General features: G+C 42.8%; 1 protein-coding gene across 2 annotated transcripts in view; it reads right to left on the bottom strand.

The window, feature by feature from the left end:
• Nucleotides 1-17,511, bottom strand: part of LOC132780252 (upstream stimulatory factor 2) — a 36,518-nt gene extending 19,007 nt beyond the window's left edge. Inside the window, exon 1 of one of the 2 annotated variants that reach the window (XM_060783852.2) lies at nucleotides 17,013-17,511. In XM_060783852.2, the coding sequence (XP_060639835.1) occupies nucleotides 17,013-17,077 (65 nt within the window). In that variant the 5' untranslated portion in view covers nucleotides 17,078-17,511. The remainder of the gene's footprint in view (nucleotides 1-17,012) is intronic. The other variant, XM_060783853.2, reaches the window with a different exon arrangement.
• Between the last annotated feature and the right edge of the window lie 678 nt (nucleotides 17,512-18,189).

Genomic DNA, 18,189 nt, shown 5'->3' with positions numbered 1-18,189 from the left:
GTTCGGCATCCTAGTCTCCAGGTCAGCAGGAAACAAGTTTGCTCCCTCCTCCCTGTGACTTCCTCTCACATATTTATACATGGCTATCATATCTCCTCTCAGCCTTCGTTCTGCATCCTAGTCTCCAGGGCAGCAGAAAACAAGCCTGCTCCGTCCTCCCTATGACTTCCACCCACATATTAATACATGGTCCGCCCCCTAACATTGCCCAATCCTGCTTTATTAAAATAATGATAATAATATAATAATAAACCTTTATTTCTAGACCACCGTCTCTCCCTGAAGAGATTCAGAGAGGTTTACACACACACAAAGACAAGCATCCAATGCCTCAGGTGAGTACAAATGTATCAAAATAATACACAATAAAGCAACAGTGATAACAGTGAGCTTACGACGAAGAATTAAGCGTTGTGATGAAAAACAAAAACAATCCAGTAAGACATAGTTAACTAAAACATAAGTAAACATAAGCAATGTCGCGATCCTTTAATACAGTTCCTCATGTTGTGATGACCCCCAATCATAACATTGTTTTCGATGCGACTTCATAACTGTAATTTTGCTACTGTTATGCATCGTAACGTAAATATCTCATATGCAGGATGTATTTTCATTCACTCAACCAAATTTGGCACAAATACCCAATACATCCAAATTTGAATAAAAGTGGGGTGGGGACTGATTTTGTCATTTGGGAGTTGAAGTTGCTGGGATCTATAGTTCACCTACACTCAAAGAGCATTCTGAACTCCATCAGTGATGGAATTGAACCAAACTTGACACACAGAACTCCCATGACTAACAGAAAATACTGGAAGGGTTTGGTGGGCATTGACCTTGAGTTTTAGAGTTGTAGTTCATCTGCATCCAAAGAGCACTGTAGACTCAATCAGTGATGGGATCTGGACCAAACTTGGCACAAATGCTCAATATGCCCAAATGTGAACATTGGTGGAATTGGGGGAAAATAGACCTTGACATTTGGGAGTTGTAGTTGCTCAGATTTATAGTTCACCTATAATCAAAGAGCATTCTGAACCACATTAACGATTGAATTGTGCCAAACTTCCCACACAGAACCCCCATGACCAAAAGAAAATACTGTGTTTTCAGATGGTCTTTGTCGACCCCACTGACCCCCCCCCTCACGACCCCGACCCCCCCACGGTCCTGACCCCAAGGTTGAGAAAGGCTGTATTAAGGCCTTGTTTTTTCATAAAGAGAGACAAAAGGAGCATTGGCTCACACTACTTCCTGGTCCCCATCCAGTGTTCGACGACATCTGCACCAATGAGGACCAGGCACTTTTTAATGGTACTTTTATTTACACTCTGAGCCTCAAACTACTCTTAGTGAAAAGCCAAGGCGCTTTTATTGTATGTGCTTAGAACTATTTTATGCTATTTATGAATGTATTTTAAAGTGTTATGCAACCACAAAGCCTGCCTGAACCGGCTTTGGCCGGGCTGTAAAGGAACACATCATAAGGACCCATTAATAAACTCACACCAAGTTCTTGTCATGTGAGTTTCTGGACATGATCAGTAGGTGACTATGGGATGGTCTAGCATCTTGTTTACGAAGATTATATAAGACCTGTGTTTATTAGTTTAACTTGTCTCATCACTCTCGGATTGTGTAGCATGGTGATGGCAGCATGCCGCTTTGACCAAAGGTTTGGGGCAACAGGGACTCCACCCACCCAAGCTATACAACTATTTCTTTTCTAATAGATTCAGTGTTTCTATTACAGCTCCATGTGAGAAGATAGGACAGAGAAAGCTTACACCATAATCAAAGAATGGGACTCAAGGTAGTGAATGATAACATAGCCAAAGAAGGCAAATCCAATTGGGTGCATCTACACCAGTGGATCTTGACCTTTTTCTCAACCCTTTAGTACTTACTTACTTAGGCGATCCCTCATTGTCCGAGTAAGATTGTCCTCCAAGTTTGGTGTCCTGGTGGTGGGTACGTAGGTGACTGTGGAGCCCTATTCTTGATCTGCATGTTCTCCCACAGGGAGGGCATCAGATTCCAGGTGGAAGGTGGTCCCGGTCAGGGTTGGCTTGACACGCCTTCCTCTCTCTTTCGCCCTCTAATCATGTCTCTTCAAATTCTACAGCACTGCTGGTCACAGCTGACCTCCAGCTGGAGCGCTCAAGGGCCAGGGCTTCCCAGTTCTCAGTGTCTATGCCAGTTTTTAAGGTTGGCTTTGAGCCCATCTTTAAATCTTTTTCCTGTCCACCAAGATTCCATTTTCCATTCTTGAATTTGGAGTAGAGCAACTGCTTTGGGAGACGGTGATCAGGCATTCGGACAATGTGGCCGGTCCAGCAGAGTTGATGGTGGAGTACCATCGCATCAATGCTGGTGATCTTTGCTTCTTCCAGCATGCTGACATTTGTCCGCCTGTCTTCCCAAGAGATTTGCAGGATTTTTCAGAGGCAACGCAGATGGAATCATTCCAGGAGTTACATGTGATATCTGTAGACAGTCCACGTTTCGCAGGCATATAGCAGGGTTGGGAGGACAATAGCTTTGTAAACAAGCACCTTGGTCCCCCTACTGATGTCCCGGTCCTCAAACACTCTGTGCTTCATTCAGAAAAATGCTGCAATCTCAGAGCTCAGGTGGTGTTGTATTTCAGTGTCAATGTTGACTTTTGTGGAGAGATGGCTGCCAAGGTAGCAGAAATTGTCAACATTTTCTAATGTTACAGGATTAAGCTGTATTTCTGGCATTGCAGATGGGTTGGTTGGTGACTGCTGAAAGAGCACTTCAGCCTTTTAATACCAAAAGGGTTAAGCATCAGTGTTTGGTTAATTTTAGATTCGGTTTGGTTATTTGGGGTTTTTATTCAGAAAATTGCATTGGATAGACCATATCAGCTCTACTTTCTGATACAGAACATATGCCATCCAGTAGTCGCCATCTGCTCGCCCACAGAAAACCATATTTAATAAGCCTCAGGGTTTTGGAGAGGCCAGTGGCTCTTGTTGCAACAGTATAGTAACAGTGAGGTCGCCAACCATATTTTAGTTCTTGCGGACCACTGGCCATCCACAGACCACAGGTTGGGAACCACTGATCTACACTATAGAAGTAATGCAGCTTGATGCCTAGTGAATTTCCAAAGCTCTATGCTATGGAATTTTGAGATTTGGAATTTGTTTAGGCACCACCGATTTGTCAGAGAAAGCTAAAGATGTTGTAAAATTACAACTCCTATGATTCCATAGCAGTTAAAGTGAGGATGAGTAAAAATCAAAACACATGCATTTTTTAAAAAAACCAAAAACAGTACACAAGCCACGTGGAATGACAAAAACTGAGCCAATATTCTTTATGCAGGTGACACAATTCCGTTCATGATACAGAATTTGGCTCCAGGCCCCAAATGGATCATTATTCCCCACTGTTTCTCTTACAGAATTCACACCCCTAGCTTTGTCTCCTGCTATGTCTCTCCTCCACTCGCATCTGTCTCTCCTCCACTACGTGCCATAACAATGCCCTGCTTCGTACTTTCTTCCTGGATAACTGACCCAAGCCTTTCTGAAAGGAAGAGATTCCAGCGCTGATGTCTGCCACAAGGTTAATATCCTCTTGCTTTCACAAGGAAGCCCCCAGCCTTCTGCGTAAAGCCGACTTCGGAGCTGGAAGGCATTCAGTTACTTTAATCCATTGCACTGGCAAAGGGAGATAAGGCTGCTATCTTGACAGGATGTTGGTGCAGAGATGAAGAGCAAGTGCTTGCCGCACCGAAAGGGAAGCAAAAGGGGAGAAAGAACTGTGCAGCGAACAATAACATTCAAGGCCCTAAACAGCTTGAAACTTCAAAACTTGGATAATTTTCCCTATACAGTTGGCCCACCACATCTGCTGAGACCTCCATGAAAGTGTAAAATAAACATTACTGTTTTTGTTAACTAAGAGAGCAACCCTCTAGGAATTACTAGGTCCTACTGTATGACCATGGTCAACGTCTCCTGGAATCTCACCCAAGAATCGTATTGAAAGATCTAGAGATTCCTAGAGAGCTGTTCCTGTGAACAGAAAAAGTTGATTACACAATCACTCTGGTGAACAACCTAGAGCAGTAGTTCTCAACCTATGGGTCCCCAGGTGTTTTGGCCTACAACTCCCAGAAATCCCAGCCAGTTTAGCAGCAGTTAAGATTTCTGGGAGTTGAAGGCCAAAACATCTGGAGATCCACAGGTTGAGAACTACTGACCTAGAGATTCCTAAAGAGAACATGTTAATCAAATCCTTGAAACCCACAAAAGTCAAAAACACAAATATGGAGGGATAGTTATAGATGCCTTGCAGATACCTACCAAAGGTGTACTCTTCTGTGTCCTAGAAGTGGAGGCAATATAATGGAAAGGAACACATGAAGGGTGGTTTGGGGGGGGGGGGGGCTGTGGCTCCTTTAATGGTAAAAGACCTTTCCTTTGAGCTCTGATTGTTGTCCACACCGATTTCTTTTCAACCCCAGGATTTTTATGGAAGTCTTCATTGCCAAATATACATTTAAGCATCTTAATTTTAAATGTGCCTTTTCTGGTAATTTTCAACTTACAAGGAACCTAAGATGAAGCTATCCCAAGGTTTTCTTGACATGATTTTGTTTGTCTTTGCTTTCCCTTGGATTGAGAAAGTGTGACTTCAACAAAGTCACTAGTGGGTTTCCACAGCCGAACAGAGGTTTCAACCTTGGTCTCCTGGTGTTTTAGTCTACACCAGGGGTCCTCAAACTTTTTAAACAGAGGGCCAGGTCACAGTCCCTCAAACTGTTGGAGGGTCGGATTATAATTTGGAGAAAAAAACCATGAATGAATTCCTATGCACACTGCACATTTCTTATTTGTAGTGCAAAAAGCACTTTAAAACAATACAATAATTAAAAAGAAGAACAATTTAACAACTATAAACTTATGAGTATTTCAAAGGGAAATGTGGGCCTGCTTTTGGCTGATGAGACAGGATTGTTGTTGTTGTGTTCTTTCAAGTCATTTCAGACTTAGGTTGACCCTGAACAAGGGCCGGGTAAATGACCTTGAAGGGCCATATCTGGCCCTTGAGTCTTAGTTTGAGGACCCCTGGTCTACACCACATACCACTACACTACACTGGCTCTATAAGCATATGTAAAAATAAAATATCCTTCCCTCTTTGAGCCCTTTGAAATTGTTTTAACCTGTTTGAATTGCTTAATTCAAAGGCAAACCTTAGAGTTGTCATCAGTCAAAAATGGCTTGAAGGCACATCAGCACAAAACATATTTTAGTAATCTCAATCCAATTATTTTAGTCAGATTTTAAGAGTTTTTAATTGATTTAATATGTTAAATGTGTTAAATGCATTATGTCATGTTCATTTAAGCTGTTTTTCTATTTATTATACGTTTCACTGGAATTGAATGTTTGCCATATTGTTGTAAGCCATCGTGAGTACCCTTGGGGAGATAGGCGGGCTATAAATAAAGATAATGATGATGATTATTATTACACAAATAAACATGAGTTTAGAAGTCTCCTTTCTTGCAAGTACAGCGCTGAACAACTTGATGCTTCCAGTCCAACACTAATCAGTTCTTAATCTTTTTACCCTGGAGAAAGCCTTGAAATAATTCTCAGGGAATCCCTGCATAAAAGTCATAACATGGCTCTTTTATGCACACTCTCAATATCCACGGTCTCACTTACACATGCTCCCAAAAATATTCCCTCCTAGAAATGTTTGTTGGCCTCCCTAGATCCTCCAATGCTATTCTATAATATACTCCAGGCCAAGTATGTTCAGTATGTAGGGTTTGCTATTATATGCAACCACAAGTATTAGGATCTTAGAATATATCCTGCACTGAATGAAACCTATAGGTTGTGTCAGGAGTGTGAAACTCGTTTTCACTGAGGACCACATCAGCCTTAAGGTTGCCTTCAAAGGGCCACTGAATTCATAGATGTGACAAATAATAATAATAATAATAATAATAATAATAGACACAAAAGCACAATATGTCACAGCAAACGAGATCTATATGCTGGATTTCCTATCATAAAATCACAAGTCGAACACTTCCCAAGCAATTATTATTATTATTATTATTATTATTATGGTTCTTCTCTTAACAGACACTCAAGATGGGAAACAGTGCTAAAAACAGTGCACTCTGACTGGCTTTAGTCACTACTTCACAATGCCACCTGGGCATCCTTTCTTTTATGCCTATGAATCTGCTGACAAATCTGGGATCTCCCTGCCTCCTATCTATTTGTAGACTGTGAAGTTTAGGGGCATTCCAGTATTTATTAATTGACTACAGGGAGGAAGGATGGGACAGGGCAACCTGCTTTCTGCCCTATACCGCCACCTAGACCCTAAGAAAATAGGGATGGTGTATGTGTGCAGCTCCATTTCCTTTTGGCTTACTTACAGATTTAGAGGCATATGTGAATTATTATTATTTGAAACATAACAAGATGTGTCACAGCTATCAAGATCACTCTGCTTTATTATATTATTAGAAACACAACAAGATGAGTCCACAGCAGACACTCTGCTGGCTGTTGTATTGGATCACATGTCGGACACTTCCCAAGTGTCTAGGACCTTGTGACGTATCGGCGAATAATGCGTGCAGATCCCAGTAAGGTGGCCTTCAGCAGCCTTATTATAATTATATTTTTATTATTTTATTATAATTATAATTTTATTTTTTTATTAATTTATTATTATTATTATTATTATTATTATTATTATTGTAGGTAAGAGCATGGTCCAGAGTGACTCCCAGGTATTTGGGTGTGCTGCAATGCTCCAGTGGGATTCCTTCCCAGGTGGTCCTCAGAGCTCAGGATGCTTGTCTGTTCTTGAGATGAAAAGCACATGTCTGTGTTTTAGATGGGTTAGGGATCAGCTGGTTTTCCCTGTAATAGGCAGTTTGAGCACCTAGAGCTTCGGAGAGCTTCTGTTCTACCACCTCAAAGCTCCCTGCTTGAGCAGTAATGGCACGATCATCAGCATAGATGAAACTCTCTGTCCCTTCTGGCAGTGGCTGGTCATTTGTGTAGATGTTGAACATTGATGGAGTAAGCACGCTCCCCTGAGGCAGGCTGTTCTTCTGTTTCTGCCATCTACTTCTCTGGCCCTGGAACTCAACAAAAAAGTTCCTGTTTTGTAGCAGGTTTCCTATGAGGCGGGTGAAGACATCTGCCCTTGCGCTATGCTACTCTGCTGCTGAGTACGCATGCCCAGTGTGGAACACATCTAACCACACTAAAACAGTAGATGTGGCTCTTAATGAGACATGCCGCATTATCACGGGGTGTCTGTGCCCTACACCACTGGAGAAATTACACTGCTTAGCCGGTATTGCACCACCTGACATCCGCCGGGAAGTAGCAGCCAATAGTGAAAGGACCAAGGCAGAGACATCTCCAGCTCATCCCCTGTTTGGGTATCAGCCAGCACGTCAACGACTAAAATCAAGAAATAGTTTTCTAAGATCTACAGAGACACTCGCTGGAACACCTCAGCAAGCGAGAGTCCAAAAGTGGCAGGCTCAAACCCAGAACCTCAACCAATGGCTGATCCCAAATGAGAGAATTCCCCCTGGGCACACAGAAGACTGGGCAACTTGGAAGGCGCTGAACAGACTGCGCTCTGGTACCACAAGATGCAGAGCCAACCTCAAGAAATGGGGCCACAAAGTGGAATCCTCGACATGCGAGTGTGGAGAAGAGCAAGCCACAGAGCACCTGCTGCAATGCACCCTGAGCCCTGCCACATGCACAATGGAGGACCTTCTTGCAGCAACATCAGAAGCACTTTAAGTGGCCAGATACTGGTCAAAGGACATTTAACCAACTACCAAACTTGCAAATTTTGTGTTTTGTCTGTCTCTTTTGTTCTGTTAGAAATGTAATACAATTGACTGGTTGCCCTGACACGACAAATAAATAATAATTGTAATTGTAATTATAATTATAATTATAATTATAATTATTTGTCCGTAAGCAAGAGTCGCCCATTAATACTACTTTATAAAAAAATTCCATTTGCATTCCATGTTTCTTCTCAGTGAGTCCAAAGAAGCATGCATCACTTTCCTCCTTCCCTAAAAGGCAAAAGGTTTCTCCTTGACATTAAGTATAGTCGTGTCTGACTAGACTTAATGGGGGGTGGTTCTCATCTCCATTTCAAAGCTGAAGAGCCGGCATTGTCTATAGACGCCTCCAAGGTCATGTGGCTGACATGACTGCATGGAGCACTGCTGGGCCTAACAGCGGGTGAGCTCCCGCTATTAGGACCAGCTTCTGCGAACCTAGCAATTTGAAAACATGCAAATGCGAGTAAATCAATAGATACCTCCTTGGTGGGAAGGTAACAGAGCTCCATGCAGTCATGCTGGCCACGTGACCTTGGAGGTGTATACGGACAACGCCGGCTCTTCAGCTTAGAAACAGATATGAGAACCACAACCCCCGCTCCCCGAGTCAGACACAACTAGACTTAATGTCAGAGGCGTATACGGACAACACTGGCTCTTTTGGCTTAGAAATTGAGATGAGCACCACCCCTCAGAGTCCGACACAACTAAACCTTTACCTTTTACTAGGCAGATGGATGGGAACTGTAATACCCAAACTCTGGAGTGCCCAAAAGGGCCCCTTTAAGGCTCTTACTGTTTTCTCTTGGGACTCTCAAGTTTTTTCACCAATCCAAAAATATGCCAAAATAGGACACACTATTTCAGAAACCCAACTGATTTGGCTTGAACTAGAACAGGGACACAGTGGGAAGAAAGATGTCAGACTTTTATTAGCACTTGGTACACACAGCAGGGATCTAATTATTCATAAAGCCAGAGAGCAGAGATATGGGGAGAGAAAGATTCCCTTTTTCTGCTTTATAACAAGACAGGTCAACTCTGGTATATGACCAGCTTGGCACTGGCCATCCTCTTTCTTTCTTTGTCAGTCCTATATTTAGACTAAAATAATTAGTTGCCTCAAATAAATCAAGGATGCTGCCACAATACAAAAAAAAAAAACTTTTTAATGTGTCAGTATGAGAGTCAGCATGATGCAGTCATCTGAGTGTTGGACTGGGATTCTGGAAACTGGGGTTCCGGCCTCAGGGTTACTCACTGGATGACCTTGGGCAAGTCTCTCTCAGCCTCGGAGGAAGGCAAAGGCAAACACTCTCTTGCCTAGAAAACCCTATGAGAGATAGGATTGCCATGAGTCAGAAATGACCTGAAGGCATGCAACAACAAAATGTACTTTTAATTGCAGCAATGTGGACAGCGGCATGGGAGATTTGGGGCTCATAATGTGCCAGCAGAATTGGAGGAATCCAGAGAACGGTGTATTTTCGATTGGCATTCCAGCACAGGCAACAAAACCTACGAGGATCCTCTTTTCCATGCTGCCACACCTTTTCTTCTCACTTCCCATCCCATTATCCAAAAGAACTACAGATCACCCCACAGAGGTGCAAAGGCTTGTTTTGCAATTAGGCTGGTAAGTGTAGGGCAGGGCTGTCAACCCATTTTCATCAAGGGCCGCACCTTCAAAAGGCCATTGAATCCATGACCAAAGAATCCATGCATTTTTACCCAGTTTGGGTCCCCAGATGTTACTGAACGACAATTCTTATCATTTTTTATTATCCGCTATGTGGAGAGGGGATAATGGGAATTGCAACCCAATATAACTTGTGGCTCTGAGGCTGGGGAAAGGTTGAAGGACATTTTAAAGTCAGACATCATATCCACAAGCCTTGTATATTATTTATAATATTATAATGTAATACAATATAATACTACTACTAATATATTATAATTATATATTTTATATGACATGTAATATTACTAATATTACAATATAATGGTATAGTATAATATAGTAATATATAATACTGATATTATACATGCTAATAATATAATGTATGTATATCTCTTGTAAGCTGCTCTGAGTCCCCTTCGGGGTGAGAAGGGCGGCATATAAATGTCGTAAATAAACAAATAAACCAATATATAAATCCAAACCCCACTATCCTGACTAAACTGTATCACAACTCCCATCAGCTCGCGTCAAAATGTCCAATGATGAGGAATACAGGAGTTGTGGTCCAGCATCTAGAGGGCCACATAAAATGACTTGGCAAATCGGGTCAGCCTCTGGGACTTGAGCTTGTACATACGTGGTGTAGAGTGTTCAAACTTAATCTAGCGGATAAAACCACTAGAATAAGTACCGTATATACTCGAGTATAAGCCGAGTTTTTTTAGGCTGAAAAAGCCCCCCTTGGCTTCTATTCAAGTCAAAGTTATTTATTATTTTACACTGTTATCATTATTATTTGTATTACACCTCTTATTTTATTCTATTTACTATTATTACATTTATATGATTTTACTCTATTGTTTTATTACATTTTTGGTCGTGTCAGGAGCGACTTGAGAAACTGCAAGTGGCTTCTGGTGTGAGAGAATTGGCCATCTGCAAAGATGTTGTCCAGGGGACCCATGTTTTGATGGTTTACCATCCTTGTGGGAGGGTTCTCTCATGTCATTTCAGCTCTTTTCCGGCACGGTTTGTAGGTGGTTGCGATGTACAATTGGATGGGAAACTTAGTAGATCAAAATATAAGTGCAATGAAAAGAAGGGATGTGTTCACAGTGGGAAAAAAGCTATCCTAAAGGTTCTTAAACTACAATAATGCTTACATTCCTGCACACAGAAATGGAGCACATCAAGGATCTATCATGTTACATTTCTCAATACAGGGTGTTTCAATCTGTCCTTTCAGAGCTGGACAAATGAGAAGGAATATTCAAATACACAGCCTCTAATTTCAAGCAAACCAGTCCCTCTCAATTATGCTGAATTCACAAACTGAGCCTGTAGCTAAGGTGATACACAATGCAGCAACCAGCCAGACTTTGAAGCTGCAAGGCCACTCAATGCTAATCAAAGTGGCCAATTGCAATATTTACACCTGCCTCAAGCAGACAAGAGTTCTTTCTCCCACCCTGGACAATCCACCTCATTTGCCTAGTTTCCAATATACGTCACAACCTCTGAGGATGACTCCCATTGATGTGGGTGAAATGTCAGGAGAGAATGCTGTTGGAACATGGGTATACAGCCTGGAAAACTCACAGCAACCCAGTGATTCTGGCCATGAAAGCCTTTGACACCACACATTGTTGCTCAAAAATTATGGGAAATGAAGTCAAAAACACCTGGGAGATGAAAGTTTGGGAAATGTTCCTGACCTGCCACTCCCATTACTTGTGGCTAAGGAGACTGGAGCTGGTGAGGTTTTCACCCTTGTTTATTTAGGGCCAAAACACCACGATCCCATCTGATCATTGAAGTTAAGCACAGTCAGGCCTACTTAGTATGTGGATGAATCCCAGATGCTGTAAGATATAGCTCAGAGCAAGGTAATGGCAACTACCTCTCAGTATATCTTGCCGATGAAAGCTCTACAAAATTAATGGCATCGCCCTAAGTTGACAAGCAAATTGAAGTCACATACACATATACTTACACAGTGGAACACTCCCAAGTTGTTAACACAATAATGGCTCGCCTGCTCTCAAAAGAGTAGCTCAGCTTTGCTAACTCCACACATTTGTTGGCCCGTCACAGATTTAATTAGGCCAAACTATAACTATGTTTCTTGTTTACAACATCCCCATCATGCAAACAGGAGGAGGGGGAGAGATGCAATTTCTCGCCTCGATTATGACATATCCCCAGCCGGGCCCACAACAGGCAATTGGGCCACTATGAAAAGGAAAGAAGACTTTCAGGGGGAATGTTGGGTTGCAACTCTCAGGCTGGGTTTACACTGCCATAGAATCCAGTTTCCAAATCCAGATTATGCACTTTGAACTGGATTATATGAGTCTGCACTGCCATATAATGCAGTTCAAAGCAGGTACAGTGTTCCCACACTTATTGTAGGGGTTCCGTTCCAGGACCACCCGCAATAAGTGAAAATTCACGAAGTAGGGACGCAATATTCATTTTAATATTTATAGATTATTTTATATATATTATATATTATTTTCTTACCCACGCTTCCTTACCTGCCAACCAGCCCAACCCAAGGGCACCTGCCTGCCTCCTGGGCCTCTGCAGACCCAGCAGAGCCTTCGAAGCCATGCAGGTAGCAGCAGGCCAGGGAGGCAGGCCTTCCCCACCGCACCTCAGACCACCATACTTCCGGGGTCTGTGGAGGCCAGGGGGGCAGACCTTCCCCGCCGCACCTCAGGCCGCCATACTTCTGGGGTCTGTGGAGGCCAGGGAGGCAGGCCTTTACCACCGCGTCTCAGGTTGCTGCACTTCCGAGGTCCCTAGCCTCCACTGAACGTAAATATTTTATATTAATATTTCCAAAACCCCACAAAACAGCGAGTCTGCTAAAAGCGAACCACGAAGTAGAGGGAACACTGTAATCTGGATTCAGAAATTGGATTATATGGCAGTGTAGACAGGACCTCAAGTTTTTCCCACCAGTGCTTGGCTGTATTGATTCAAGTTGATGGGAGATGCAGTCCAACACATGGAGGGCTACACTTTAATAGAGAATCAAAATCTGAACACTTGAATACAATTCTTCAAGTATTTTGGGGATTCAAAGAGAAATTTGATGGCATGCATGACACCCCGACAGCAATCAAGATCACTCTACTTTATTATTATTATTATTATTATTATTATTATTAACACAACAAGATGAGTCTACAGGAGGCACTCTGCTGGCTGTTGAATTGTATCACATGTCGGACACTTCCCAAGTGTCTAGGACTCTGTGATGTATTAGCGAATAAAGCGTGCAAATCCCAGTAAGGTGGCCTTCGGCAGCTGGCAGATGGTAATTTTGTCAATGTCAATTGTGTTTAAGTGCAGGCCAAGGTCTTTAGGCACTGCACCCAGTGTGCCGATGACCACTGGGACCACCTTTACTGGTTTGTGCCAGAGTCTTTGCAGTCCGATTTTTAAATCCTCATATCGTGTCAGCTTTTCCAGTTGTTTCTCTGCAATCCTGCTGTCACCCGGGATTGCGATATCGACAATTATTATTATTATTATTATTATTACTACTACTACTACTACTACTATTTGGCCATAAGCAAGAGACAGCCATTAATACCCCGACATCCACTCAGGGGCATCTGACACATCACACAGTAGCAAAGTGGTTCACTGTACAATAGAACATGACAATATTCGTATGTGTGTGTGTGTATTCAGTGACTTCTCCAAGCTCCGTGGATATTACATGACAACACAAGGAGACTCCTGGCCTCGCAATCCTAACTAGTTTCTAAAGTTGTCAGAGGATTTTGGCAGAAGTTTCCTATCTACACAACAATTTCCCCATTCACTTTGTTATTCAAATAGTCACAACATCCCTGTGAAAATTATTTGGGGCAGGGATTCACCTTCCTGACATTCAGCAGCCAGAAGTGAAGTCCTCTGGATAGAGGTCTTGAGTATCTTTATCTGAAATGCTTGGCACTCAAAGTATTTTGGAATTCAGGGTTTTGTTATTGTTGTTGTTGAAGTAGTAGTAAATTTTATTGATTAGCCTTTAGGCCATATCACAATACCAAACCAAACAAAAAGGCTTGATAAAACTTGATTACACTCTATTTAGTAAGTAAAACACTTATAACAATAACATAAATAAATACAATAAAACTGAATATATACATCATGTTTCCGCATCACCCCTACAATTTACCCCTTGTTATTGTTCTTGTTTTGGATTTTGGAATATCTCTTTCTGTTGGAGAAGAAACCCAGATGAAATATGACTTTTATGCGTGTTTCATTATACAGGCCACCTGAAGATAATGTTACACATAGTATCTGAAATGACTTTGTGCATGGCACACAGCTTATGTACATGGAGAGAGCAGGAAAGTAAGGTATCACTATCTCAGCCACCCAAATGGACAATTTTAGGAGAATTTCAGATTTTGGAGGTCTGGAGAAGGGATTTTTGATCTGGAGTAAGCTGACCAGTGCTGCCAAACCAAGGCACCCAATTTAATACACTTTACTACCTCTCCGAACCTGGTTCCCTTCCATTCCAGCGTCACCCATAGGATGTTTTCATCACCATCATCATCATCATCATCATCATCATCTTTAATTACTTATTAATCGCCCTCCATCCGAGAATGCGCTAGGCGATTTACACCTAAATTGTAAAAGATAAAATACCTGTCATTTATGTGTATGTCTTAATGTGTGTTACTTTAACTACCATATGTTACAGCCCATCTCGAGGCTTAAGAAGAGGCGGGCAGTAAAATAATAATAATAATAACAACAACGTGTCCATGGTGATATTACTGTATTATTATAATTATTATCACTATATTAATGTTATTACATTTTTGTTGTTGTTGTTATTCCTGCAGTACTCCTCTCTCGAAACAAACTATGGGCAGGATTAATACTGTTCAACACCACTTCAACTTCCATGGCTGACTGCTTGGGAATCCTGAGAGTTGTAGTTGTGGCCTGCCTCAAGCCTTAAGTAGAGGCAGTTAGCAAAATAATAATAATAATAATAATACAACAACAACAACAACAACAACAACAATACAGCCAGCAGAGTGTCAGCTGTGTACTCATCTTGTTGTGTTTCTAATAATAATAATAATAATAATATGTGTGCATGAAGATTATATTATTATTTAATACATTATTATAATATTATTACTATACTTATTATTCCTATTCTACTGTTTTCCCTAATCAAATTAAGGACACGTCTACATTACAGAGGAGCAGTGTAGGAATAACAATAATAATATAATAGAGTGATAATAGTAATATAATAACACTATATCCATGCACACATTATTAATGCAGTTTGACACAACTTCAACTGCAATGGCTCACTGCTAGGGAATCCTGGGAGTTGTAGTTGTGACCTGCCTCGAGGCTTAAGTAGTGGCAGGTAGTAAAATAACAATTATAATTATGTGTGCATGAAGATAATATTATTACATAATATATTATTATGTATGATTATTATTTCTGCCCAACTGCTTTCCCTGATCAAACTCAGGGCACATCTACATTGCAGGATTAATGCAGTTCAACACAACTTTGACCGCAAGATCTCACTGCTAGGGAATCCTGGGAGTTGTAGTTTACCGATCCCCTGGTATTCTTGGGCAGAGGAGGCTAAAGGCCTTGCAAAACTATACTCCCTAGAATGCAAACTGAGGCAGGGCAGGGAAAGTGTTGACAAAGTGATTCAAATCCCTACAGTGTAGACGCAGAATTATATCCTCTTCCCTTCTGGAGATTCCCCTATTTGGGGACCTCCTCTGTCTGTTTACACCAGGGATGAGCCAACTTGGGCCTTCCTTCCCGGTGTTTTGGACTTCAACTCCTACCATCCCTAACAGCCTCAGGCCCCTTCCTTTCCCCTTTCACAACTACAACTCCCAGGATTCCCTAGCAGTGAGCCATTGCCATTAATATTGTGTCAAACTACATTAATGATGTGTCCTTAGTTTGATTAGGGAAAACAGAAGAGCAGGAATAATAATATAAAATATCTTATATTACAATATAATATTATCTTCATGCACACACATTATTATTATTATTTTGCTAACCGCCTCTACTTAAGGCTCAAGGCAGCCCACAACTACAACTCCCACGATTCTCTAGCAGTGAGCCATTGTAGTTAAAGTTGTGTCAAACTGCATTAATCCTACACTATAGAGAGGGGAAAGGAAAGGGCCTGAGGCTGTTAGGCTGGTAGGAATGGTGGGAGTTGTAATCCAAAACACTTGGAAGGGAATGCTTAAGCAGCTGAAGGGGGAAAGGAAGGGGCCTGGGGCTGTTAAGATGGCAGGAATGGTGGGAACTGAAGTCCAAAACACCTGGAAGGGAATGCTTAAGCAACTGAAGGGGGAAAGGAAGGGGCCTGAGGCTGTTGGGCTGCTAGGAATGGTGGGAGTTGAAGTCCAAAACACCTGGAAGGGAAGGCTTAAGCAAATGAAGAGGGAAAGGAAGGGGCCTGAGGCTGTCAGGCTGGTAGGAATGGTGGGAGTTGTAGTCCAAAACACTTGGAAGGGAAAGCTTAAGCAGCTGCAGAGGGAAAGGATGGAGCCTGAGGTTGTTGGGCTGCTAGGAATGGTGGGAATTAAGTCCAAACACTTGCAAGGGAAGGCTTAAACAACTGAAGGGGGAAAGGAAGGGGCCTGAGACTGTTAGGCTGGTAGGAACTGTGGGAGTTGTAGTCCAAAATACCTGGAAGGGAATGCTTAAGCAGCTGAAGGGGGAAAGGAAGGGGCCTGGGGCTGTTAGGCTGCTAGGAATGGTGGGAATTGAAGTTCAAAACACTTGCAAGGGAAGTCTTAAGCAACTGAAGGGGAAAAGGAGGCTGTCAGGCTGGTAGGAATGGTGGGAGTTGTAGTCCAAAACACTTGGAAGGGAATACTTAAGCAACTGAGGAAGGAAAGGACAGGGCCTGAGACTGTGAGGCTGGTAGGAATGGTGAGAGTTGTAGTCCAAAACACTTGCAAGGGAATACTCAAGCAACTGAAGAGGGAAAGGACGGGGCCCGAGGCTGTTAGGAATGATGGGAGTTGTGGTCCAAAACACCTAGAAGGGAAGGCCCAAGTTGGCCCTTGCTTTCCTTTTGACACTTCTTAACCTTGGGAAGGATTGGGCGAAGGGGATGTTTATGGGAAAGGAAGGAAACAAGGGACCCCTTTCCTCCTTTTCTTCCTTCCTTTCTTTCTCTCTCTCCTTCCTCCTTTCCCCCGCTCGCCCCCTTCTCCCTCCTGGGCCTCGTCCTCCATTTTGTTCGGTGCAAGAGGCGCCAGAGGAGGCGGATCATGGCTCCCTTTCCGCCTCCTTCCCTCCCTGCCGAGGCCTAGGCCTAGAAGGAGAGGCCTGCCAGGGGATCCCCTAGACTAGAGGGTGGGGGAAGCGCCTTACCTGGCAGCGGCGGCGTTGGCGGCGGCGGCGTTGGCTGTGTCCAGGCCGGGATCGAGCATGTCCATGGAGGGGGGAAGGGGGAAAGGGGGGAGGGGAGAGGGAAGGGAAGGGGAGAGGGAGGAGAGGAGAGGAGGGGGAAAGAGGCGCCCGGCCCGGCTCCCCTGCTCTCTCTCTCTCTCTCTCTCCTTTCCCCCCTCACGCCGGGTGGAGGCAAGGGGAGAAGAAGGGACGCGGCGCAGACACGGGAGCCGAGGCGCTGATCACGGGGACAAACACTCGGGTCATGTGAGGAGGAAAGAGCGAGCCTGTGGTTCCTCGCCTCCCAGCTGGGAGCCCGGGACACGTGAGAGAGAGGCAATGGAGGCAGGCAGGCAGGCAGGCGAGCGAGAGAGCGAGAAGGAGCAGGAGAAGAAGGGAGGCGGACAAAAGGCCCGGGCCTTTGCACAACAGCAGCAGCGGCAGCGGGTGGAACGTTGCAGCAATCCGGCGGCAGCAGCAGCAGCAGCAGCAGGGGGAGGGGATAGAACGTTGCGACGGTGCGGGGCGGGGGAAAGGGAGGAGGGGATTGGCCGGGACCCGGCAGGGAATGGAACGTTGCGGGACGCGGCGTTCGATCCGGCGCGGCGGGGGCTCCCCTGGAACGTTGCAGCCGCCGCGGCGGGCAAGACACGCGTCGTCGGATTGCACGTGTGAACGCGTCTATTTTTTTTTGCTTTTTATTTATATTTATATTATATTTAATTTAAATATAAATGTGTGTATATATATGTGTGTATATTATTTATATTTATTTATCTTTATTTATATTTAATTTAAATATAAATGTGTGTGTATGTATATATATATGTGTGTGTGTGTGTATTATTTATATTTATTTATATTTATATTATATTTAATTTAAATATGTGTGTGTGTGTGTGTGTGTGTGTGATAAATAGATGGATGGAGTTCTATGGAAGAGGTTCCCAAAGGCCATTTAGTTATATTTATATTACATATGTGTGTGTATATTATTTATATTTATTTATATTTATATTATATTTAATTTAAATATAAATGTGTCTATAAATATATTTTTATTTTTATTTATGTTATATTTAATTTAAATATATGTGTGTGTGTGTGTATGTGTGTGTGTGTATTATTTATATTTATGTATTTTTATTTATATTATATT

This window comes from Anolis sagrei, chromosome X, assembly GCF_037176765.1.
Source record: "Anolis sagrei isolate rAnoSag1 chromosome X, rAnoSag1.mat, whole genome shotgun sequence".
In the NCBI taxonomy this organism is placed as follows: Eukaryota; Metazoa; Chordata; class Lepidosauria; order Squamata; family Dactyloidae; genus Anolis; species Anolis sagrei.
Note: the sequence above shows the minus strand (reverse complement) of the source record. Positions and strands in the feature narration are given on the sequence as shown.